Source organism: Entelurus aequoreus, linkage group LG13, assembly GCF_033978785.1.
Source record: "Entelurus aequoreus isolate RoL-2023_Sb linkage group LG13, RoL_Eaeq_v1.1, whole genome shotgun sequence".
Taxonomy (NCBI): domain Eukaryota; kingdom Metazoa; phylum Chordata; class Actinopteri; order Syngnathiformes; family Syngnathidae; genus Entelurus; species Entelurus aequoreus.
This window is the reverse complement of record NC_084743.1, coordinates 28,224,272-28,250,633: the sequence shown is the minus strand read 5'-3', so window position 1 is coordinate 28,250,633 and position 26,362 is coordinate 28,224,272. Positions and strand designations below refer to the sequence as shown.

The window sequence follows — 26,362 nt, the reverse complement described above, 5'->3', positions numbered from 1 at the left end:
AAAACATAAAATAATAAAAACATAAAACCCAAATGTCAGTTTCTGACATACAAACATGTGTGCCAATGATTCCACAGACCAGATGAGTACTTAACAGAACTGCGGCCAGAGTTCGTTAACACAGAGATTATGTCATTTTCAGACTCAGATACCCTACACATAAACTTATACATAATGTTGCGTAGCAACGCTGAAAAAGTGGGCACCCCAACACTAACAAACATCTGGCTTGCACTGGATCTTCTTGGAATTCTCAGGAGAAGCCTCATACAGTCATTATAAGCATGTATGTATATATATATATATATATATATATACGTGTATATAAATGTGTATGTGTGTATATATATATATATATATATATATATATATATATATATATATATATATATATATATATATATATATATATATATATATATATGTATATATATATATATATCATGTGTGTATATACATATATATATATATATATATACATATACATACATACATACATATGTATGTATATATATATATGTATATGCTATAGATATAAAAAATGTTTATGTTGATACTAGTTAATACTAATACTGATTTTTTTTTTAAATACACAAACACATTTTTTTAACCTTTTTAAAGAAAAACATGCAAAATATACAATGACATTATGATGACCACGACCCCACCGCCAAAGGTATCTAAGCAATCCGGGGGAAACCCTGCAACCGTATGGACATTTTTATACGATGAGCCGGTTGTGAGCATGGCATTAATTTATTTTTAGTTCTCCTGAATTTGGAAAATAGATAGATATATAGTACTTTATTGATTTATTGAGTTCCATCAGGAAAATTAAGATGCTGGTAGACACAATTAAAAATGCCCTCTTGTAAAAGGTGAAACGATTCCTTGAATATTTACAAGTAGCCCTGATTTAAATAGTAAAATTGCAGATGTGTTACATCAGTGGGAAAAAAGGAGAGTGGGATGAATGAAGTGTTTGACCTTTTCCGATCGGTCCCCCGGGTAGTGAATTTGCTGCAGGGTGCCGGGGAAATGAGCGGCATCACGTTGTAGCGTGTATCAGTCCCAGCATTTAAGTGCTGCACACCAAATCTCCCACATGATCCACTCCATTCCCTGATGGCATCAAAACACTTTTGTCGGGAAAAAAAATAAAAAGGCTCAGAATGGAGAGAGGATGTTCGAGCTCTTTTTGGTTAAGTGCATAAATAAATTATTATGTTTTGTTTTTCTCTTGAGAAAAAGTATTTGACATGACATCATTTTTTTTTTTTTTTTTTTTTTTCGCAAAACCTTGCCTTATTCTTGGGGAACATCAAGCTCAAGCTCTGACAGCTACCGGCGGCAAACATGTCAACACTTTGATGGATACTTGCCATAATGAAAGGCCACTATGACTCTTAAGTCGACTGAGCTTTTTTTTCTGCACTCCCCCATCCCTCCGTCAAATCAAAGTACGAGAGCAAGGAAGGCAGAGAGATAAAGGAAATTTTGTCAAAACTGCTTTGTAATACTTTACTCAAGCGAAGGACGTTGCGTCTTGGTTAGAGGAGCTGTCAAAATCACATTTCCTGCACCGCGTCTGAGTCCGTCACCTTTTAAAAGCGGTTTAATCTGGGCCAATAAAAATGCATGGCCGTCTGCTCCACTTCACGGCGCGCCCCGACTCCATTGATGGATGGCATCACATTCACGCAATCAAGGCACATATTCCTATTGAAATGCCTTTGGTTGTGCTTGTTAATTCACCGTGTTGATTGGCGGTGTCACCTTCCCTCCCCTGCAACAAAAGGTTGCAGAGCAGGACCAGGTGACACCGCATCCTCTCCACTCGCCATCATCTTCATACCGTGCTTAAAATGTGACCCACTTTCATATTAATCATCTCATGCTACATTCTACCTGTTTCTCTCTCCACCCCTCTCCTTGTTCCATCCAGAAGCCATCTTATGTGATGTAGGGGAGTTTCACTGTCACGATCAGGAAACCTGCATCCCCGAGGCCTGGCTTTGTGATGGCGAACCCGACTGCCCCGATGCCTCAGACGAAAGGGACAGGACTTGTAAGTCAGTCATTCCATCCATTCTTCACGCCCGATGCCCTGCGACCTTTTTATGGGACACGTTAACACACAATCCAAAACTGTTTTTCCCGACTTCAAATTGCTCGTTCATCACGCTGGAAGGGATTTTTGAGGGTCTCGCTTGTAATGTTTAGACATATTTGCATTTTCAATCAGCATTTTTAAAGGCCTAGTGAAATGAGATTTTCTTATTTAAACGGGGATAGCAGATCCATTCTATGTGTCATACTTGATCATTTTGCGATATTGCCGTATTTTTGCTGAAAGGATTTAGTAGAGAACATCGACGATAAAGTTCGCAACTTTTGGTCGCTGATAAAAAAAAGCCTTGCCCGTACCGGAAGTAGCGTGACGTCACAGGTTGAAGAGCTCCTCACATCTGCACATTGTTTACACCAGCAGCGAGAGCGATTTGGACCGAAAAAGCGACGATTACCCCATTAATTTGAGCGAGGATGAAAGATTTGTGGATGAGGAAAGTGACAGTGAAGGATTAGAGTGCAGTGCAGGACGCCAGGGTGTATCTTTTTTCGCTCTGACCGTAACTTAGGTACAAGGGCTCATTGGATTCCACACTTTCTCCTTTTTCTATTGTGGATCACATATTTGTATTTTAAACCACCTCGGATACTATATCCTCTTGAAAATGAGAGTCGAGAACGCGAAATGGACATTCACAGTGACTTTTATCTCCTCGACAATACATCGGTGAAGCACTTTAGCTTCGGAGCTACCGTGATAGCATCGTGCTTAACTGCGGATAGAAACAGAAGAAACATGCCCCTGACTGGAAGGATAGACAGAAGATCAACAATACTATTATTACTTCTACTATCAGGAGACACCAAACCAAACCCTGGACCTGTAACCACACGGTTAATGCTGTCCAGCCTGGCGAAGCCTAGCAATGCTGTTGCTAATGACGCCATTGAAGCTAACTTAGCTACGGAACCTCGACAGAGCTATGCTAAAAACATTAGCTCTCCTCCTACGCCAGCCCTCATCTGCTCATCACCACCCGTGCTCACCTGCGTTCCAGCGATCGACGGCGCGACGAAGGACTTCACCCGATCATCGGTGCGGTCGGCGGCTAGCGTCGGATAGCGCGTCTGCTATCCAACTCAAAGTCCTCCTGGTTGTGTTGCTGTAGCCAGCCGCTAATACACCCATCCCACCTACAGCTTTCTTCTTTGCTGTCTTCATTGTCCATTAAACAAATTGCAAAAGATTCACCAAAACAGATGTCCAAAATACTGTGTAATTATGTGGTGAAAACAGACGACTTAAGCTGGCCACCGTGCTATTCCAATATGTCTGCTTCAACCCGTGACGTCACACGCAAACGTCATCATACCGAGACGTTTTCAGCCGGATATTTCGCGGGAAATTTAAAATTGCACTTTATAAGTTAACCCGGCCGTATTGGCGTGTGTTGCAATGTTAAGATTTCATCAATGATGTATAAACTATCAGACTGCGTGGTCGGCAGTAGTGGTTTTCAGTAGGCCTTTAACCTCCTAAAAAAACAAGATGGATAAAAATAGTGTCATTTCAATAGTATTTTTGACACTGTACTTTTGGTACTCATTGTACGCTGAAAACACACCTATTATTTATTTGTATTTCAATCTACATTCAAACAATTGGTTTACTGTTGTTTTCAGGAATGTTGATTGAATGCATGTTTTTTGTCTAAGCTTATTTGACACTGCTTCAACCAGGGTTACCTATGACAATTTAAAAATGCATTTACAACACAGTAACACTTTAGTATGGGGAACCTATTCACCCCTTAATCAGTTGTTTAATTAACATGCAAATAAGTAACTTATTGGCTCTTAATTAGTCATTAGTAGTACATATTAATGCCTTATACTGCATGGCCTTATTATACAACCAGTAAGCCATTAACTAAGAGTCTTCCCTCAATAACCTCAGATTTTTGCTTATTAGTAACCCAAACCCTAACCCTTATATTTCCCCTAGTGTCCAAATAACTCTAAATTAAGTCTATGTTACTTTAATAAGCAACTAATTAATGGTGTTACTAAAGTGTTACCTAAAACAGTGGTCCCCCAACCTTTTTGTAGCTGTGGACCGGTCAACGCTTGAAAATTTGTCCCACGGACCGGTGGGGGGTGGGGGTGTATTTAAAAAAATAAAATAAATAAAAATACTTTTTTTTTTACATAAATACATACAATCATGTGTGCTTACGGACTGTATCCCTGCAGACTGTATTGATCTATATTGATATATAATGTATATATTGTGTTTTTTATATTGATTTCATAAAAAAAAAAAAAAAAAAATGTTTTTATTTTTATTTTTTATTTTTAAAATTACTTGTGCGGCCCGGTACCAATCGGTCCCGGGCCGCAGCCCGGTGGTTGGGACCACTGACCTAAAACTCCTTACTTGTTTCTAGATCGGTGGTTTTCAAACTTTTTTCCACCAAGTATAAATCAATCAAAGTTTATTTATATAGGCCTTAATCACAAGTGTCTCAAAGGGCTACACAGCCACAAGGACATCCTCGGCTCAGATCCCACATCAGGGCAAGAAAAAACTCAACCCAGTGGGATACAATGAGAAACCTTGGAGGGGACATATGTAGGTGTACATATGTATAGTTTTTCTTTACAAAGTTTCATACTAAATACAGGCATTTGTGCATTTGGCAACAGTTTGTTTGTGAACTTTTATAACATGCAAAGGAAAAATGCGTACATGTACCTTCAGGGTGTGTTTTTAGCCTTATCATCTGAACATCAGTTAGCCGGAGACATTTTAAAAGAGATTGCCACGACCGATTGCACCTTTGTTTTTAATTCAGGTTTAACCAGCCTATCACAAGCATTTGTGTTTCAGTCAGTCAGCATTAGGTTACTTCAAATGTTTAAAAGGGTCTTGGTCTGCTCGTTTGGTGTGCACCCAGGTTTGGATGGTTTGCTTTCACAGTATAATGGGAAAATGCTGTGTATATGCTTAATTGTGTTTTATTTTATCCGTTAAACCATATCCAATTATATTTCCAATCCGCAAAGTATGTGAATATATAGTCTTAACCATCCACACAATCCCACCATTTCAGACGTCCATTTTCAATATCCCACTTACGATGACTTCGGCAATTTCCATGCTGATGTCGTCATGGGGGAAGTCCTCTGCACTTTGCCCATAGTCAGCAAATCCGTATGACTGATAATATACAAAATTGGGAAATGGATGTGCTCTTTGTCAGACAAAAACACATATGTTTGTCTTTTTTATGCATTCTAAATCGTAAATAAACGTTAACAAAAGTCAGCTAACAATGCAATCAACAGGAGCTCCTCCATCCCACCCACAAAGCCCTCTGAATAACCATCCAAAAACAATCAACAATATTCGTTTCTATCTTGTGACCTTGATATTAACCAAGTCTTAACGTTATTGGTTTTATAAGCGCTAACACAGCTTGCATCAATCTAAGAGAGCGAACTAGCTAATTTTGCTATATTAACATATTGAACCGGTGAGCTCTTACTTCACCACTGAGTTGGTGAAAGTTAATTCAAGATCATAAATTATATGCCTCAACTGGATAGTAAAAAATTGTGGCCATAAACCGAGAAGTTGGTAAACATTGACGTCCAACTTAGACCCAAAGAAGACGAGAAAGACATGCGAAAGACACTTTTTGTTTAACCCTTCCTGTGAATAATGAATAATTCTTCATCCAAACGGGAAGATATGAATATCCCATAAGTTGGCATCCCAGTGAGAGCAGACACCGTAGAGTAAGTGATTGTTTTATCAGCAATACTGCTGCATGATGTTTAGTGTTTTACTTAAGCAACTGTGTGCTCATCCTCCTTATATTCAGGCTTAAAAATATTGGATTCTGGATAATCATTTGTCCCAAAGTAGTCTGTTGCCTTCCTACAAAGTATGCTCTGAGTAATTGATGTTGTTGAAGGGAACTGTGGCCTTAAATGCACGTCACGGATCACGTGACTGCTCATGCTCAATTATATTATTTTGATCATATCTGTTTACTCAAAAACTTTGTAAATCTTTTGGATTAATAAATCCGAAATACATGATAATCGCTTCATTATAAAGTCAACATGTTTTTCATTATTAATCAAAAAACTAGAACAATATGGCATCAGAGGGTTAGTCTTAAACTGGATAAGAAGTTATCTAACGAACAGGAAACAATACGTGAAGCTAGGCGAACACACATCTACAACGCTAAATATATCCTGTGGTGTACCTCAGGGATCAATACTAGGACCTAAATTATTCAATCTCTATATAAATGACATTTGTAAATTTACAAAAGATTTAAAGTTAGTATTATTTGCGGATGATACAACAGCGTTTTGTTCAGGAGAGAACACACAGGAGATAATACAAATAATAACAGAAGAAATTAACAAATTAAAAAGATGGTTTGACAAAAACAGACTATCGTTGAATCTTAGTAAAACTAAAATAATGCTATTTGGTAACAGTAGAAGAGAAAGTCAAACACAAATACAAATAGACGGAATAGAAGTTGAAAGAGTAAATGAAACCAAATTTCTAGGTATAATGATTGATGATAAATTGAACTGGAAATCTCACGTAAAAAATATACAACATAAAGTTGCAAGAAACATGTCAATAATGAATAAAGCAAAACATGTTCTAGACCAAAAATCCCTTCATATTCTCTACTGCTCACTAGTGTTACCATATCTGAGCTACTGTGTAGAAATATGGGGAAATAATTACAAAAGTACACTTCATTCATTAACGGTGTTACAAAAAAGATCAGTTAGAATAATACATAATGTTGGATATAGAGAACATACAAACCCTTTATTTATTGAATCAAAAATACTGAAATTCCACGACATAGTGAATTTGCAAACAGCTAAAATTATGCACAAAGCAAACTATAACCTGCTACCCAAGAATATACAACAATTATTTTCAAAAAAAGAGGAGAAATATAATCTTAGAGAAAAATGTAATTTAAAACATTTGTTTGCACGTACAACACTTAAGACCTTCAGTATATCAGTATGTGGAATTAAATTATGGAATGGATTAAGCAAAGCAATCAAACAATGTACTAATATGATCCACTTCAAGAAACTCTTCAAACTTAAAGTGTTTACAAAGTACAAAGAAGAAGAACCATGACAAACATTCTCAATTTATTTCATCCATCCATTCATTCATTTTTAAAGTAATCTTACTTATCTCATCATATGAAATATGACTTACTTCACCAATTATTATTATTAAATTCGTACTATTATTTATTTATTTATTTTTATTGTGATTACTTAAGGAGTTTATTGTGAAAAAATTGTGAACAGGAAGTGAACAAAAAGTTTAGCAACTGTTATGTAAAGAAAAGGGGTAGGATTAAATAAGCTCTGCTTCTTCCTACTCCTTTTCGAACATTTTGAAAAGAGAAACTGGAAATTGTGATGTATCATGTTGTAAGCTTGCATGTTCGAAATAAACTCAAACTCAACTCAACTCAACTCAACTCAATTATACTGGTACTTTAAATAAACCACACTAGAAAATATATCATATAAGAGTTTGTTTCAATTAAACCAACTGTGAAAAGTGTGACTAAACTTGTTATTTTGTTATGATGTGCTTTTTGCAGTGATGGGCAAGCTACTTGGAAAATGTAGTAAGCTAAGATACAAGTTACTCTCGATTAAATGTAGCTAAGCTACAGGGGAAGCTATCCCGGAGAATTTTGGCAAGTTATAATACAAGCTACACAGGCAAAAGTAGCTTGCGAAATCAAACATACATTTAATTGCATTTATATCTATGGGCCCAAATGTATAATATCAATGTTAATGTAACTGAGGGTCTACAAATGGATCCAATAAGTGTCCATTGCTATGATCTATATGTCATTTAGCTGGGGACACCCTACAACTACCTCTAGGGGTCCCCATACCCTACTGTATTTAGTTTGCATTTTCTTTGGGCCAAAGAAAATACAAATGGTATTTACAAACCCCAAAACCAGTGAAGTTGGCACATTGTGTAAATCGTAAATGAAAACAGAATACAATGATTAGCAAATCCTTTTCAACCTATTTTCAATTGAATAGACTGCAAAGACACAATACTTAACCTTCAAACTGGAAAACAGTGTTATTTTTTGCAAATATTAGCTCAGTTGGAATTTGATGCCTGCAACATGTTTCAAAAAAGCTGGCACAAATGGCAACAAAGACTGAGAAAGTTGAGGAATGCTTATCAAACACTTATTTGGAACATCCCACAGGTGAACAGGCTAATTGGGAACAGGTGGGTGCCATGATTGGGTATAAAAGCTGCTTGCATTGAATGCTCAGTCATTCACAAACAAGTATTATTAAGTGAGGGTCACCACTTTGTGAACAAATGCGTGAGCAAATTGTCCAACAGTTTAAGAACAACGTTTCTCAACGAGCTATTGCAAGGAATTTATGGATTTCACCATCTACGGTCCGTAATATCATCAAAAGGTTCAGAGAATCTGGAGAAATCACTGCACGTAACATTGAATGCCCGTGACCTTGGATCCCTCAGGCGGTACTTCATCAAAAACCAACATCAGTGTGTAAAGGATATCACCACATGGGCACATGAATCACTTCAGAAAACCACTGTCAGTAACTACAGTTGGTCGCTACATCTGTAAGTGCAAGTTAAAACTCTACTATGCAAAGCCAATGCGATTTATCAACAACACCCAGAAACACCGCCGGCGTCGCTGGGCCCAAGCTCATCTAAAATGGAGTGATGCAAAGTGTAAAAGGGTTCTGTGGTCTGACGAGTCCACATTTGTTTTTGGAAACTATCTTGTTTTTGCAGTTTATTGAATTGAATATAAGTTTATAAGTTAAGAAGGATTTGCAAATCATTGTAATCTGTTTTTATTTACAAATGACACAACAATAATACTCATACTTGCCAACCCTCCCGGGAGACTCCCGAATTTCAGTGCCCGTCCCGGGGCAACCATTCTCCCGAATTTCTCCCGATTTCCACCCGGACAACATTATGGGGGGCGTGCCTTAAAGGCACTGCCTTCAACGTCCTCTACAACCTGTCGTCACGTCTGCTTTACCTCCATACAAACAGCGTGCCGGCCCAGACACATACTATATGCGGCTTTTACACACACATAAGTGAATGCAAGGCATACTTGATCAACAGCCATACAGGTCACACTGAGGGTGGCCGCATAAACAACTTTAACACCGTTACAAATATGCGCCACACTGTGAAACGAGAATGACAAACACATTTCAGGAGAACATCCGCACCGTAACACAACATAAACACAACAGAACAAATACCCAGAACCCCTTGCAGCACTAACTCTTCCAGGACGCTACAATATACACCCCCGCTACCACCAAACCCCGCCTTTGCCCACCAAGTTAACGTTGATATTTACCTCAGAAGGCTGCAAATAGAAAAGTGGCATTCAATTTTTTATTTACATTTTATTTAATATACCATCGATGTTTTTTTCGTTTGTTTTTTGAAAGTTGATTTTGCACTATTAATTTATACAAGCGTTTCTTGTTCCATATTCAGTGTTAAAGCAAATCAGTGTAGCAAACTGAGCAATAATTAACGTTTTATTCATCCACTTTCTCTTGCTACTTCAAGGCTTGAATGTTTGATTCATTCATTATTGTTATTTTATTTTCAAATGTATTATTAGCCTGTGGAAAAAGTTTATTTTGATATTTACCTCAGAAGGCTGCAAATAGAAAAGAGGCATTCAATTTGTATTTAAATTTTATTTGATATGCCATTGATATTTTTTAATTATTATTATTATTATTTGAAACTCGATTTTACATGTCGCTATAAAGTTATATAAGCCTTGCTTGTTCAATTTTCAATGCAAAACTTGTTTGGGTCCCTATTAAAAGGTTAATTTGTTCAACCTTGGCCCGCGGCTTTGTTCAGTTTTACATTTTGGCCCACTTTGAGTTTGACACCCCTTTTGTATGGTATCCATCCTTAGTTAAAACTAATATATTATTCCAAAAACAAAATCTGGTTTAGTGTTCCTTAGGATGACATTTTCATACTGCATGATTATAAAACATTATTACCTTAAAGTATGATTCACATTCAGAATGTTCCATCCTTCTATATATGGTAGTTGGAGTTGCAGACAACTTCATTACTGCTAAATAGCAGTTTTCAGTAATGTCACAGAAGATGCAGGATTTGCTTTAACATTTAAGTGGTGAAACTTCCTATAAGAGGACAGCTGTAGTGCTGTATTCTGAGGATCATGTCATATTTAATTTGAACTTTTTTTTTTTTTTTTTAAATGGTCCTTAGTAGTCACGTAGAAATTTGTGTGAATTATGCAAAAATATTTAAATTTGGTCCCCATGAACCATATTAACTCTTTAAGAATGATCAGCACATTACTTCATCAATCGAGAGATTTAAAGACGTGTATGAGCTAACTGGCCAGTGTCCGTTTTACCAATTTTTTTTTATTCCTCCACAACCTGTAGAAAGGGTGGTCCCCACAAGTGATGATCAAAAACTTGGTCCCCATTCCAAATTATAACCAGTATGTGTGTGTGTGTGTGTGTGTGTGTGTGTGTTCATGTGACGACAAACCGAGTGAAAGCTTCTTATTTCCACTTTGCCAATGGAAGCATACGGTATGTTTTCACTGCAGTAATATTGATGGCTCCAAACCCATTAATGTGATCAAAATAGAGAAGTGCCAGGGAGACACTTACGCCGTAACTAAAATGACTGCTAAAAGGATTTATACATCTATAACTTAACACTCTACAATAATTGCATCTCAAGCATATTTTCATGCATAAACTAATATGTTTTATGGTGCTTTTATTTATTTTTTTTGTCTAAATGAATCATGCAATGTGTAAATGCACACATTAGTGATGATTTCTGAGATAATCGGGTGTTCGGGGTCTCAAAATTTGGCCGTCCAGACCCCGACTTGTGCCCCAGAAGGTTCGGCCCATTTCTGGGCTATATCGGCGGGTTCATTTTCCCCAGCTTGGATGAGGAACTTAATGCACTGTGGTTCCGGCTTACAGATGTCATTCCAGATCAGTTTCCTCCCCAGCGCTCAAGCCTCTAGCTTCTGCATATTCACCATCGTGCTGGTCCTCATATCCTCAATACCAGCCCGGACCTCCTCCAGGTCAAGATGGTATCTGTCCTTGTGCTGAGCCAGGTCGCAACAAGGGTGGTGGATTAGTACCAGCCCTGCTCACCCAATGGCCATGCATCCGCACTGTGTGACTTAAGCATCCCACAAACCCGTCGTCTGTGAACTTTCTACCAGTTCTCACTACAAAGCTTGCTGGTGCAACTGAGGTGTCACTGGAGTTTTGATAAGCTAGCATCTCTCTTGTGCAGGAAACCCTGACATCCTTCTGCAAACTGCTATAAGGAAACTGGATTTTGTTGATCCCGCCATATAGAGCTGTTTCTGTGGGGCTGTGTGGCAGGCCTATCGAGAATACCATGCTAGTGTAAAACTATGCCTTCAACTTGGCGCTTAAGACAGACTCGGCTACTTGCGGCAACAACACTTTAAGTTCCTTCATGGTAGAAACTGACACTGCTTCTCTGACACTATAGTCAAAGATGTAACCCAGGATTGCGATTGGCTCCCCAGGGATAAACATTATGGTCATGGATCAATGTATCTTTTGGTCATTGAATTTTTACTTCTTGAGTGGAAATTGGAAAAAACAGATTGGTTTATTTGAATTTTATAATTATTTAAACAAAAAATTAAGTCCCAGTGAACAGAAATGTTTTTTGTTTTTTTTAATCTACATACACTAAGTTTTATTTTCAAAGTAAAAGCAGAAAAAATTACTATGGTACGAGTGTGCCTTTTGTGACTCTGGCTAAAATGTCTTCGGAGGCCTACACAGAAATTATTTCTGTCATGTTTGTGTGATCATGTTTTGTTTTAGTCATGTTTTGTTTTGTTTAGTTATTGGACTCTTTAGTTTCTGTTTACGCTCCATTGTTTTTGTTTCCATGACTACCCATTAGTTTTCACCTGTCCTCATGTCACGCACCTGTTTCACGTTTTGAGTCACGCACCTGTTTTCACTGATGATGTCACCAGTATTTAAACTTGCAGTCAGCCTGGCGACATTACCTCTGCTACCCATGAGATTCCTGTTTACTATAGTTCATGCTTCATGCCATGCCACAGTAAGTGTTTTTCTTTCATGTTCATAGTTAATTGCCTTTGTGCTAGTCTTTTGTTTCAATAGTCAGGTTTGTTCTCCGCCATTGTGCGTGCCTTTTGTTTGCTTCCTTTTTTGTAGTTATAGTGTTAAAATAAAAGATGTCCTTACCTTCACGCCTTGCCCGCTCCAACTTTACTTGCATCTCGGGAAAACAAACAACCCATAGTCCAAGTCTTGACAATTTCAGACATGGCACAATAAGGACTGATATCTACTGTACGGAAATCGAGTAACTGAGAGATGGGTAAGAAACATTTTAAAATAGCCATTCTTACAAAATGTTAATTGTTACAGAATCCTTAAAAAGAAGAATGAAAAAGAAACATCTTGTATATCTCCCCCCCCCCCCCCCCCCCATTATTCATTTTTAGAACACTTATCATAGTGTATTTAATCTGTATTATAGGTTGTACTTAGAGATGTCCGATAATGGCTTTTTTGCCGATATCCGATATTCCGATATTGTCCAACTCTTAATTATCAATTCCGATATCAACCGATACCGATATATACAGTCGTGGAATTAACACATTATTATGCCTAATTTTGTCGTGATGCCCCGCTGGATGCATTAAACAGTGTAACAAGGTTTTCCAAAATAAATCAACTCAAGTTATGGAAAAAAATGCCAACATGGGACTGCCATATTTATTATTGAAGTCACAAAGTGCATTATTTTTTTTAACATGCCTCAAAACAGCAGCTTGGAATTTGGGACATGCTCTCCCTGAGAGAGCATGATGAGGTTGAGGTGGGGGGGGAGGTAGGGGGTAGCGGGGGGTGTATATTGTAGCGTCCCGGAAGAGTTAGTGCTGCAAGGGGCTCTGGGTATTTGTTTTGTTGTGTTTATGTTGTGTTACGGTGCGGATGTTCTCCCGAAATGTGTTTGTCATTCTTGTTTGGTGTGGGTTCACAGTGTGGCGCATATTTGTAACAGTGTTAAAGTTGTTTATACGGTCACCCTCAGTGTGACCTGTATGGCTGTTGACCAAGTATGCCTTGCATTCTCTTGTGTGTGTGAAAAGCCGTAGATATTATGTGACTGGGCTGGCAAGCAAAGGCAGTACCTTTAAGGTTTATTGCCGCTCTGTACTTCTTCCTACGTCCGTGTACACAGCGGCGTTTTAAAATGTCATACATTTTACTTTTTGAGACCAATACCGATAAATTTGAAACCGATACCAATCATTTCCGATATTACATTTTAAAGCATTTATCGGCCAATAATATCGGCAGTCCGATATTATCGGACATCCTTAGTTGTATTCTGTCACGTGACTTGAACGGAAGTAAACGAAGCGTTGGGCCACCAAGACATCAATCAATCAATCAATCAAAGTGTATTTATATAGCCCTTAATCACAAGTGTCTCAAAAGGCTGCACAGGCGACATCCTCAGCTCAAATCCCACATCAAGAGGCGACCAGGGGGATCATCTTGAGTGGAGACAAGTCAAGAGTGCAGAGACGTCCCCAACTGATGCACAGATGAGTGACTTTGAACAGCTAGCGCTTCATCGGTGGTCACCTAATAACCTATCCACACAGGAGAGGGGGGCAGAGCAGAAAAGAGACGGAAGATCAACTGGTCTAAAAGGGGGATTTATTTAAAGGCTAGTGTTTACAAATTAGTTTTAAGATGGGACTTAAATGCTTCTACTGAGGTAGCATCTCTAACTGTTACTGGGAGGGCATTCTGGAGTACTGGAGCCCGAATATGCAAGGGGCCTTGATCTTCTCATTAAAAGCAGATACGAGCAATACAATCCATCTATATATGGAATATGTATCCCTATACAATATCTAAATGAAGATTTGTCAAGTGAGCCCAATGATTATCCGTCGGTCACGTTCCCAGACATGTGGAACTTTCTTGTGCTCTAGACATCATTCTAAACAACAAAACAGATGGAAACCTGGAAACGCATATGTCCTTTGTGTTCTTTGATGTTTCCCTCTTACACACATGTTTATGTGTGCTATGGTTATAAGGTGTTTTTCTTCCTTGGCCTCAATCTGGACCCCCTCTCCAGGGCCCAGGCTTAGACTGAATTTTTTTCTCACCTCCCCTTCCCCAGCGTTTACCTGTGTCTCACCTTTATTGAAAAGACCTCAACGGCGAAGTGGGCGGATGATGGTTGTATAGAAGCTCCACAATGGTCACAAAGGCGGAAGAAGGCTGCAGCAAAGAAGGGCCCCCAATTGTATTGGTCTCCATGCCATTGGACCCTGGCCTTCTCTTTGCCAAGGACAGTGTGGTGGCTGTCTGTGCACCAGTCTCCCCACTTTAAAAGATTTCACGCACAGGCGTTCTTGTGAAGGCAATCCCACCAACAGGAGGACAATCATACTGGTTTCAATTAGTGCTTTAGGAAACACTCCTAGCAAAACTGTGTTTTAAGAACTCCGAAACAAGATAAAATACAAACAGTATCAAGATGATACTTACATTGGAAATACTAAACGTTAAATGTATACGTTAAATGTATATCAAACAAAGCTTTAACAAACCTCAAACAAACCGTTAACGAAGTGATCTCTGCAAACTTGTGCATGATTGACTTGATCTGCTTCCTCGCTTTTCTCGTTGTTTTCGTAAAATCTTGCACTCTTTCTCCCGTCTTGATTACTTCTCGAGAAACTCTGAAGACACTTTGATCCTTTTCATGATTTGAATGATTCCAACAGCCTAAATCAATGCAATCATAGGGTATTTTCCTTCAAGAAAGGCAAAATGCTGCCCAGAATGCCAGGACAACAGAGGCTCGCTGGCCAACTGTTTCGAGTCTCACTTAATTAAACGTGATGTCAGGTGAATACAAGTTTTGTTTGCATCAAAAAGTAACAAGATGGCCAAAGTTTGCAGTAGCAAATCTCTTTGTGTAGAGAAGTCAAATATCAAGAAGACGGTGCTGGGAATGCTGTCTAGAGAAATCAAATGAAACCCCCTTGTTCATATAAACATTATAATTAGAGTCAGCAGCTGTTTTCATGTTCACAGCTGCTTGGACATTTCTTAATGGATTATCGCAATAGGGGAAAGCTTGTTTCTGCCTCAGTGACTGCTGTGATAATGCAACATTACCCCAAATACTTGGACCAAGGCAAAGGGCACCACAACCACTTCATACGCAATGACTATCAATTTAGCATTTAAGTGAACATATGGATCAATGCAAATTAGAGCTGAGCAATTATGTAAAATAATATAATTATGATTTTCTCCCCCCTCCTCAGTATTGCGATTGGGATTTAACATTGGTTATTTTTTCCAAGGTTTCAATGTATTTTTCAACGAACACAGGCAATAAATCAATTTGGATTTTGACAATATCAGATTATACATACATGGTTCCTTCTCATAAACAGTACTACATTTACTAAATATTTTGACTTGCAGTCTTGCAGCATTCACCACAACAACTAAAGTACAGTGTTTCCTCGCTAATTTGCAGTTAATTTACTGCGGTCTCAGTTTAGTTTTTGGGTGTTTTTTGGGGTTTATTTCCTGTTTTGCGCTCTTGTTTTCTCTTCACTTCCCTTTCGATTCTGTATGTGTTAGCTTGCAGTGCCTTCATCCCTGCTTCCAAGCGTGATTCTGATCACCTGCAGGTAATTAGCGATTATGCTTTTCACCTGCTTCTAATTATCATTTGAGGACTATATAAGTCAGTCTTACGGCTTGGTTGGTTGCGGGATCATTGTTTGGAGTTAAGGACACTGTTTGGCGTAACTGATTTTTGTGCTTTGCAATTCTTATTATTATAAGCTCTCTGTAGGCCTAAGCCTTACATGCACATCTTTCCCTGTGCTTTTCTGTGCATTTCCCTGTTGTACTTTATTTTGTTTTTTGTACTTTTCTAAATTACAAACTCTTTACCTGCATGCTGTATGCGCTCTCCTGCATTATGGGGTCACACCTAACACGCCGACAAGTAGATCGTAACAATATCACTGTAAGTGTGCCGGTATCGTAAATATAATTGATACTTATCTTTAAGGACAATTACCTATACACAAATCTGGTAAAAAAAAAAAAAATATGGTTCCAACCATTAAGAAAAATAACAGTTGGCAATATACAAGTAAATACATAAAATATTCTCAACTGCAATTCTTGACAATGCAGTGGTACCTCAATTTAAGAATGTTTAGAGATAAGAGCTGTTTTTCAACTAACTGTTATGCTTTAAGTTTTAAGCAAACAATGAGTTACAAGCATCCCGCCATTAGTTGGTATAGCAAATGTCACAGTGAACCCTCTTAGATCTACCCCAAGATATCCCATCTTACTCGCTAGCATACATTATATATGTGCACATATGTATATGTGTATTTTTTGTGTGTATATGTGTGTGTATGTATATGTGTATATATATATATACACACACACACACACACACACACGTATGTACACTACCATTCAAAAGTTTGGGGTCACCCAAACAATTTTGTGGAATAGCCTTCATTTCTAAGAACAAGAATAGACTGTCGAGTTTCAGATGAAAGTTCTCTTTTTCTGGCCATTTTGAGCGTTTAATTGACCCCACAAATGTGATGCTCCAGAAACTGAATCTGCTCAAAGGAAGGTCAGTTTTGTAGCTTCTGTAAGGAGCTAAACAGTTTTCAGATGTGTGAACATGATTGCACAAGGGTTTTCTAATCATCAATTAGCCTTCTGAGCCAATGAGCAAACACATTGTACCATTAGAACACTGGAGTGATAGTTGCTGGAAACGGGCCTCTATACACCTATGTAGATATTGCACCAAAAACCAGACATTTGCAGCTAGATAAGTCATTTTTGTTTAAAGTTATCTTCATTGAAAAGTACAGTGCTTTTCCTTCAAAAATAAGGACATTTCAATGTGACCCCAAACTTTTGAACGGTAGTGTGTATGTATATATATATATATATATATATATATATATATATATATATATATATATATATATATATATATATATATATATATATTATAAATGATAACCCAAAAACCTTTCTTCCACTCATGCTTAATGGTTGTGTGAAGCTATTTATTGGCAAACAACTGTGTTTACTCATTTTAAATCAAACTGACAAAAGAAAGTACCCAAATGACCCTGATCAAAACACCCCAGTGACTTTGATCTGATAACATGCACACAAGTTAACACAAACAGGTTTGAATGGCTAATCAAGGTTCCAATCCTCACCTGTGACCTGTTTGTTTGTAATTAATGTGTGTGCATAAAAGGTCAGTGAATTTCTGGGCTTCTGACAGACCATTGCATCTATACAGGTATACTCATGCATTAGTACATATATATATATATATATATATATATATATATATATATATATATATATATATATATATATATATATATATATATATATATATATATATATATATATATATACACAAACATATATATATATACACATTATACACACACACACACATATATATATGTACACATACAGTATATTCGCACCCACCTGCAAAAATAAATATATATATATATATATATATATATATATATATATATATATATATATATATATATATATATATATATATATATATATATATATATATATATATATATATATATATATATACACACACACACATATGTATGTATGTATGTATGTGTGTGTGTATATATATATATATATATATATATATATATATATATATATATATATATATATATATATATATATATATATATATATATATATATATATATATATATATATATATATATATATATACAGTCGTGCTCATAAGTTTACATACCCTGGGATAATTTATGAATTCTTGGCCATTCTTCAGAGAATATGAATGATAACACAAAAACCTTTCTTCCACTCATGCTTAATGGTTGTAATATATATATATATATATATATATATATATATATATATATATATATATATATATATATATATATATATATATATATATATATATATATATATTTTTGCAGGTGGGTGCGAATTAGGGGTGTGGGGAAAAAATCGATTCAAATCGCGATTCTCACGTTGTGCGATTCAGAATCGATTCTCATTTTTAAAAAATCATTTTTTTATTTATATTTTTTATTTATTTATTTTTTTAATTAATCAATCCAACAAAACAATACACAGCAATACCATAACAATGCAATTCAATTCCAAAACCAAACCCGACCCAGCAACACTCAGAACTGCAATAAACAGAGCAATTGAGAGGAGACGCAAACACGACACAGAACAAACCAAAAGTAGTGAAACAAAAATGAATATTATCAACAACAGTATCAATATTAGTTACAATTTCAACATAGCAGTGATTAAAAATCCCTCATTGACATTATCATTAGACATTTATAAAAAAAAAAAAAAAAAAAGAACAATAGTGTCACAGTGGCTTACACTTGCATCGCATCTCATAAGCTTGACAACACACTGTGTCCAATATTTTCACAAAGATAAAATAAGTCATATGTTTGGTTCATTTAATAGTTAAAACACATTTAAATTATTGCAATCAGTTGATAAAACATTGTTCTTTACAATTATAAAAGCTTTTTACAAAAATCTACTACTCTGCTTGCATGTCAGCAGACTGGGGTAGATCCTGCTGAAATCCTATGTATTGAAGGAATAGAGAATAGTTTTGAATCGGGAAAATATCGTTTTTGAATCGAGAATCGTGTTGAATCGAAAAAAATCGATTGTGAATCGAATCGTGACCCCAAGAATCGATATTGAATCGAATCGTGGGACACCCAAAGATTCACAGCCCTAGTGCGAATGTACCCATTACCAGAGCTGTACACTAATACAAAGGCATGTTCCTTTTTAAAATTGTGCTGTGTTGGGCGAGCCAAGTACAAAATACATTGATTTGATTTAGTTTCAATGGGAGACATTCATTTGAGAGACAATGGCTAATAGTTAACCTTCGTCTTGTGTTAGGGTCGGCACTGACCCGTTTTAGTTTTTAAATGCATACAATAACCACGTACATTTATTGTTTTGCACCAAGGCTTTTTGACTTTGTCAGGAACCTCTATTTCAACAAAATAAACCTTTTTTTTTTCTTTTCACTAAATTATAAAATGCTCTTGTTGAAATTATGACCTTGGTGTTGTTAGTGTCATTTATATATATATAAAAAAAAGGTTATAAAGCAATAATTAGAGCCAAAACTGAACACACTGACAGCCAGCTCCTTTCCCAATCATGTGAGCTTTAGGGGATTCTCATTTTACCTTGTTATCCAGTACAAAAACAAACAAAGACGGGCATGTCCATACATGTAAGGTCAATTCAGTATAGAGTTGGTGACTTGCAGAGTGCACATCTCCAATTTGCAGCAGGCAAAAATGAAAAAATGATTTACAGTGAGAGAACTTCTGGATAATATTTTTGGTGCAAATGAGGTCGAGGACACAGAGCAGCATAATGATACGGATGAACAGGTTTCTGAGGAGGAAGACAATGTGGAGTATCATCCAGAGGACACAGACACATCTGATGAGGAGGCCACCTGTGGTGAGAAGAAGGACAATAACTTCTAAGGAGGAAACTTACCATGGTGGGCACAGTGAAGAAAAAAAAACCTGAGCTGCCTGCTGAAATCTTGCAGGTGAAGGACAGCGCTCCGCTCATACTTGCCAACCCTCCCGAATTTTCCGGGAGACTCCCGAATTTCAGTGCCTCTCCCGAAAATGTCCCGGGACAACATCCTCCCGAATTTCTCCCGATTTCCAGCCGGACTTAAGGCACGCCCCCTCAAGGTCCGTGCGGACCTGAGTGAGGACAGCCTGTCGTCACGTCCGCTTGGCCAACCAAAAAGTAACCACAGAACACTATACCGTATATTGTTCTGTGGTTACTTGGTTGGCCAACGGTTTACGTTGCATTGCGCACCCTGACGGCAAGTGTGGGAGTCGGTTCTGAAGTATGAAGTAAAGAGACGTAACTTCGTCACCTCGCCTGATTATTGACTCCAACCCAGAATATTACAATGCCCATACCTATGCTCCTTCAAAGGCTGTGCTACTGGCTGCAAAACATTGCACTTTCAAATACAACAATGAGTAGAGAGGAGTGTTATGTGTGTATATGTGTAAATAAATGAACACTGAAATTCAAGTATTTATTTTATTTATATGTATTTATATATATATATATATATATATATATATATATATATATATATATATATATATATATACACACTACCGTTCAAAAGTTTAGGGTCACATTGAAATGTCCTTATTTTTGAAGGAAAAGCACTGTACTTTTCAATGAAGATAACTTTAAACTAGTCTTAACTTTAAAGAAATACACTCTATACATTGCTAATGTGGTAAATGACTATTCTAGCTGCAAATGTCTGGTTTTTGGTGCAATATCTACATAGGTGTATAGAGGCCCATTTCCAACAACTATCACTCCAGTGTTCTAATGGTACAATGTGTTTGCTCATTGGCTCAGAAGGCTAATTGGTGATTAGAAAACCCTTGTGCAATCATGTTCACACATCTGAAAACAGTTTAGCTTGTTACAGAAGCTACAAAACTGACCTTCCTTTGAGCAGATTGAGTTTCTGGAGCATCACATTTGTGGGGTCAATTAAACGCTCAAAATGGCCAGAAAAAGAGAACTTTCATCTGAAACTCGACAGTCTATTCTTGTTCTTAGAAATGAAGGCTATTCCACAAAATTGTTTGGGTGACCCCAAACTTTTGAACGGTAGTGTATATATATATATATATATATACAGCTAGAATTCACTGAAAGTCAAGTATGTATTTTATTCATATATATATATGTATATATAAGAAATACTTGAATTTCAGTGAATACTAGCTATAAATATACTCCTCCCCCCTTAACACCCCCCCGCCCCCCAAATCCCCCCCAAATCTCCAGAATTTGGAGGTCTCAAGGTTGGCAAGTATGGCTCCGCTTTCTTCAAAGTTTGCTTTTACAGACACCACCACTGTTGTCTCATATTGTCCCAAAGAAAGAAAAAACGGAATGTGATACTTATGTCTTCTCTTCACAAATATGCAGCTGTGTCATCAGGAAGTGAGAAAAAATCCCACAATTATCCTCGACTATAACAAAAAACAAAGGAGGAGTGGACAACCTGGACAAGCTGACTGCCACCTACGCTTGCCAGCGAATGACCAGGAGATGGCCAATGGTCTGCATGTAATGCGTTTGTGTTGTGGACCCACATCCACCAAGGGTGGAACTCAATCCAAAAAAAAACAAGCAGAGAATGTTTCTTGATGAGCTGGCAAATTCCCTTGTCAAGCCACACATTGAGCAAAGTGTACGGGTGCCCCGAGACCCAGACACTGCAGCCTTGGACAGACAGCTGCAGAGCTCGCCTAGCACTCCGTCCACTTCATCAGCAACACAAAGAGCATCCGCGCCAGCATCCTCCTTAGCCAGCCTTGCCTCAACACCAACTAAAACAGCCACAGCCACAACCCCACTCAGGCCACCTGATTCTCAAAGAAAGAGGTGTCAGGTCTGCCCAAGCAGTAAGGACAGAAAGACAAACGTATTGTGCTTCAACTGCAAGAAATATCTCTGCAAAGAACACACTAAAAGTGTCACTTTTTGCCACACATGCATCTAAACCAGGGGTGTCCAAACTTTTTCCACTGAGGGCCGCACACTGAAAAATCAAAAAAAGCGGGGGCCATTTTGATATTTTTTTATTTAAAAAAAACAATACAATATATGTATAAAAAATATACATTCAGGCCTCCACTCAGGCTTGATTCCCCAAAGGATTTTGGTCAAAAAAATATTGAAAATGTGTCATTATTTTGTATTATTATTATTCAAGGTTTAAATCTCTAGATCAACATTAGGTCTATCTTTCAATATAACGTTTTTAAAGATTTAAGTTGTATGCCCTTTTTGTCAAAGAAAACCCTGTTTTGTTATGGAAAAAACACAAAATATGCAATATTTTCCCCCAATAAAATTTTAAAGTGGAATATTTGAGATTATATAATAATTGGAGCCTTAAAAATGTCAACTCATAACAACATTGATTTGAATGTATTATTATTTTTTGAGCAATGACACACAAAAATATCCCACTAAAATTATCGGGGATCCAAAAGGGTCCTACTCATTGAAGTGTTAAAAAATAAATTATACATTAGTTTTACTGCTTACTTTAAACACAATTGTCTTGAGATCAACTTCAGATCTAGCCGTCAATTATAACTTTTATTGTTGTTTATGTTTTTTGTTTGTTCTTTTTTGGCCCTTCTTCAGAAAAAAAACAACAACTTTGTTTTTTATATGGCAAACACAAAATATGCAACATTTCCATTCCATTCTCAAAGTGGAATATTTAATGTGACGTAGTTGGAGCCTTGAATAGGTCAATAATTCATAATAACATTGATTTTGATTCATTATTATTTTTTAAAGAAAACAACAGCCTGCATGGCAGCTTTGTGTTATTAGAGTAAACATTGCAAGATTTTCTTGTCACCTGTTTTCTCTTTTATACCACTTTGTATGTTTTTTATTTATTTAATCGTATTTTTAGAATGTGCCGTGGGGCCGTTAAAAAACTACCTGCGGGCCGCAAATGGCCCCCGGGCCGCACTTTGGACACCCCTGATCTAAACACACACACATACACATGCAAGTTCTTGCACACAGAGACTTTTACTCTGATTTTGTTTTGTATTAGTTTTGGAACTAGTAATCTATTTCTATTGGTTTGATTTGCTTGATTGGTTGTTGTTTTGTTTGACCTTGAAGTTCTGTTGCTGAAAAACAATACTTTTTAGCCTTTTTCTTGAAGTAAATATATATGGGTCGAAATTGACCCGTAACACCGTATATGTTACTATAGTTAAAATTATAAAAAGGAAAAAATTAACTTTGTGCGTTCAAACAGAGCATAAAAAGTTTGGTGGACAAAATGATACAAAGAAGAAGTGGCATAAAACACGTCTTTCTGTGGCAGCATCGGAGAAAGTAGTACAAACCCTGTTTCCATATGAGTTGGGAAATTGTGTTAGATGTAAATATAAACGGAATAAAATGATTTGCAAATCATTTTCAATCCATATTCAGTTGAATATGCTACAAAGACAACATATTTGATGTTCAAACTGATAAACATTTTTTTTTTTGCAAAGAGATGTGTTCTAATACTCATCAGTAATAGTCAGGTAACACAACAACCTTTTATTTATTTATACGATTCTCTTGAGGTTAATTTTACCATTTATTAAATTGAAATCGAGGGGTATACTGACCAAAAAAAGGCCCAATGGCCCACACCAAAAATATTAAAACCAATATTTTCATGGGTAAGGAAGCCTAACAAGGTAACCAAGAGATTAGAAACAAATTGGATGATAGATAATTGTTGTTAGTGTATTTTAAAGCTGATTTAAGACATGGGTCAAAACCGACCCGTTAACATAAGAGGAAGGTTAAGCTTTTGATTGTGTTGAATATGTTTTTTTTACTCTAGCAATTTAAGAGATGTTTTTGCACACTTTATTTAGATCAATTATTATTAAATGTGTTGAGTTTTAGAGCTCCGTCTGAGAAACAATTGCATTTGTAAATTGAGGTGCTACTATACAGGTATACTCATGCATTAATACCGCACATACAATATTACATGCAATGTCACTTTCTTTACAGTCGGCTGAACCAGTGCCTGTCTTGTGCTGGTAATTGTGCTTCGCCCTAATGTCGTCCTCTCCGTGAAGCCTGTTTTAATATGAGACATACGATGAAGCCTCGACGTGGTTGCTTAGGGCCAAGTCATATAATCTCCGGAAGGACATTAATCATCACATCGATTATTGCAGGCTCCGTTTTATTTACAATGCCAGGAGAAAGGAGACCTTGCATGTTCATTTAAGAATTGCGCAAAGCTCATTAACATGGATTATGTATTGATAGAAGGGGGAATTAGATCAGCTTTACCCAGGAAACAGGAGACATGATTAGAATATATTTCACCTTCTTGAATGATACGCTGCCGTATCCTGGGAGATGTCATAAAGGAACCTTTAGAAATTAATATAAATGAGAAGACTTTCTGCAAAATGTCTTAGATTTGGACTAGGGTTTCCACACAGCCAGCTTTTTGTCTCAAGAGGCAACCTGCGTGTTCTCTTTTCTTTTGGTAAAAAATGTCGTTGACACTGATGACCTCTCTCTCTCTCCTCCCCTTGCCCTCGGTCAGGAAGACCTAATCACTGCATCTTCAGAGCCTGCGGGGAGGAGAAGAGGGAAGGCGGGGGGTTTAGATTGGAATACTCAGAGAGCAGAAGGAGGTGCCGGTTGAGCCGCTCACCCACAGGCCTCTTGGGACTGAATAGCTGCCGACAGTTATGGTGGAGGGGGGCTTCGAGGATTGCATGAGGAACCCGAGTAAATATGGTCTTTCTCCAACTTGTAGTTCGAGCGAGCACTATCTGTGCGTCTTATGAGGACAACTCAGGACCGTATCCTTGGTGGCGACTACGCACTTGTCAGTTGTGAAATATGAAAAAAAGATGTTTAGGATAAATGGATGGCAGACAAAATTGTAATGCAAGGGGATAACTCGTGACTTCTACACACCGTAAAGTTTGTTTGTAGCAGTACTATTATAAGTACTTACTAGACCTGGGTGTTACGGCCTAAAAATAAAACATTAAATGTTATTTTTTAATTTTTTTAATTCAAATGACAGAGATAATTCTAAACAAGTTTAACTTTTATTTGATTTAAAAACTAGTAGTTTGAAGTGACACTGCATACACTACATCTACCAACATTATGAAGGACAGCTCCCACCCTGGCTTTGACCTGTTTGACCTGCTGCCCTCAGGAAGGCGCTACAGAGTCATCAGGTCTAAGACAAACAGACTCAAGAACAGTTTGTTTCCCTAAAGCCATAACCCCGGTGAACACTCATAGGCACTGATTTTATAGTTTAGCACCTCTCTGTGTGCAATTTTTACTTTCCACCCACAGTCTGAATGCTTCTGTATATACTGTATGTATATCAGTGACGTGCAGTCAATGGAGGCAGGTGAGGCGGGGCCTCACGTGCCATCATGGAAAGAAAAAAAATGCAAAAAGAAAAAAAAAAAATTAAATTGTTATATGTATCCAGTGATTATACTATAAAGTTATTTTCCATTTAACTTCACCATTTTTAGATTATTTTTATTCAAAATCGCTGAATTTTCACATTTGCCGTTCAAATACTGAGAAGAGACTTGCGGTGATCAGCAACCAGTTGAGGCACGTCACTGCGTTGTGCCTCAACATGGATTGCGGACTAGGCTAACTGCTGGCCTGCTGTGCAGTGAGACCGTATTGCTATATGGATTATATTATACACTTCCCTAGTTTAGTTAGCTGAGGTATATAATGTACAGTGTATTTGGTCAACAACTGTATGTGTGTAAGTATTTCTTGTGCTGAGCATTCATAAAACGGCTGCAAAAGACGCACTGGCTGAGGCTCGCAGTAATCCCACCTCCTGGTGGTAGAGAATGCACCCCTGCCGTAGAATGCACCCCCTGACGGGAGTGTTATATCAATTAAAGCCCACACTTAAACTTTCCACGTGCAAGATTGAATCTATTTAAAAAAGTTATTTAATAAGAAGCCAAAAAGTGCAAAAACAATGTTCATGTTGGAGGAGTTGTGAATGACTGCAGGGCCACAACATTAGGTACACCGGCAGACTGCAGCACATATTTCATATTTCATTCATTCGTTTGTAAATCTGGCTGTAATGAAGTCAGTGCCTCACCAGCCATGAACCTCACCGCACGTCACTGATGTATATAGTATAATATTTAAACAACACATTCAGAACATTCGTTCTCAGGACCGCACTGTGCACCTTACCTCCTTTTGCACTATTTTTATTGTATTTCCTCCCTATGTTTTGCATATTTGTAGACTGTTGCAGTGATACTGGAGTTGCTTTTAA

General features: G+C 37.3%; 1 protein-coding gene across 1 annotated transcript in view; it reads left to right on the top strand.

The window, feature by feature from the left end:
- LOC133663276 (low-density lipoprotein receptor-related protein 1B-like) overlaps positions 1-26,362 on the top strand; it is an 872,326-nt gene that overhangs the window by 192,575 nt on the left and 653,389 nt on the right. Inside the window, 1 exon segment of the mRNA XM_062067630.1 lies at positions 1,946-2,068. Within this exon segment, the coding sequence (XP_061923614.1) occupies positions 1,946-2,068 (123 nt within the window).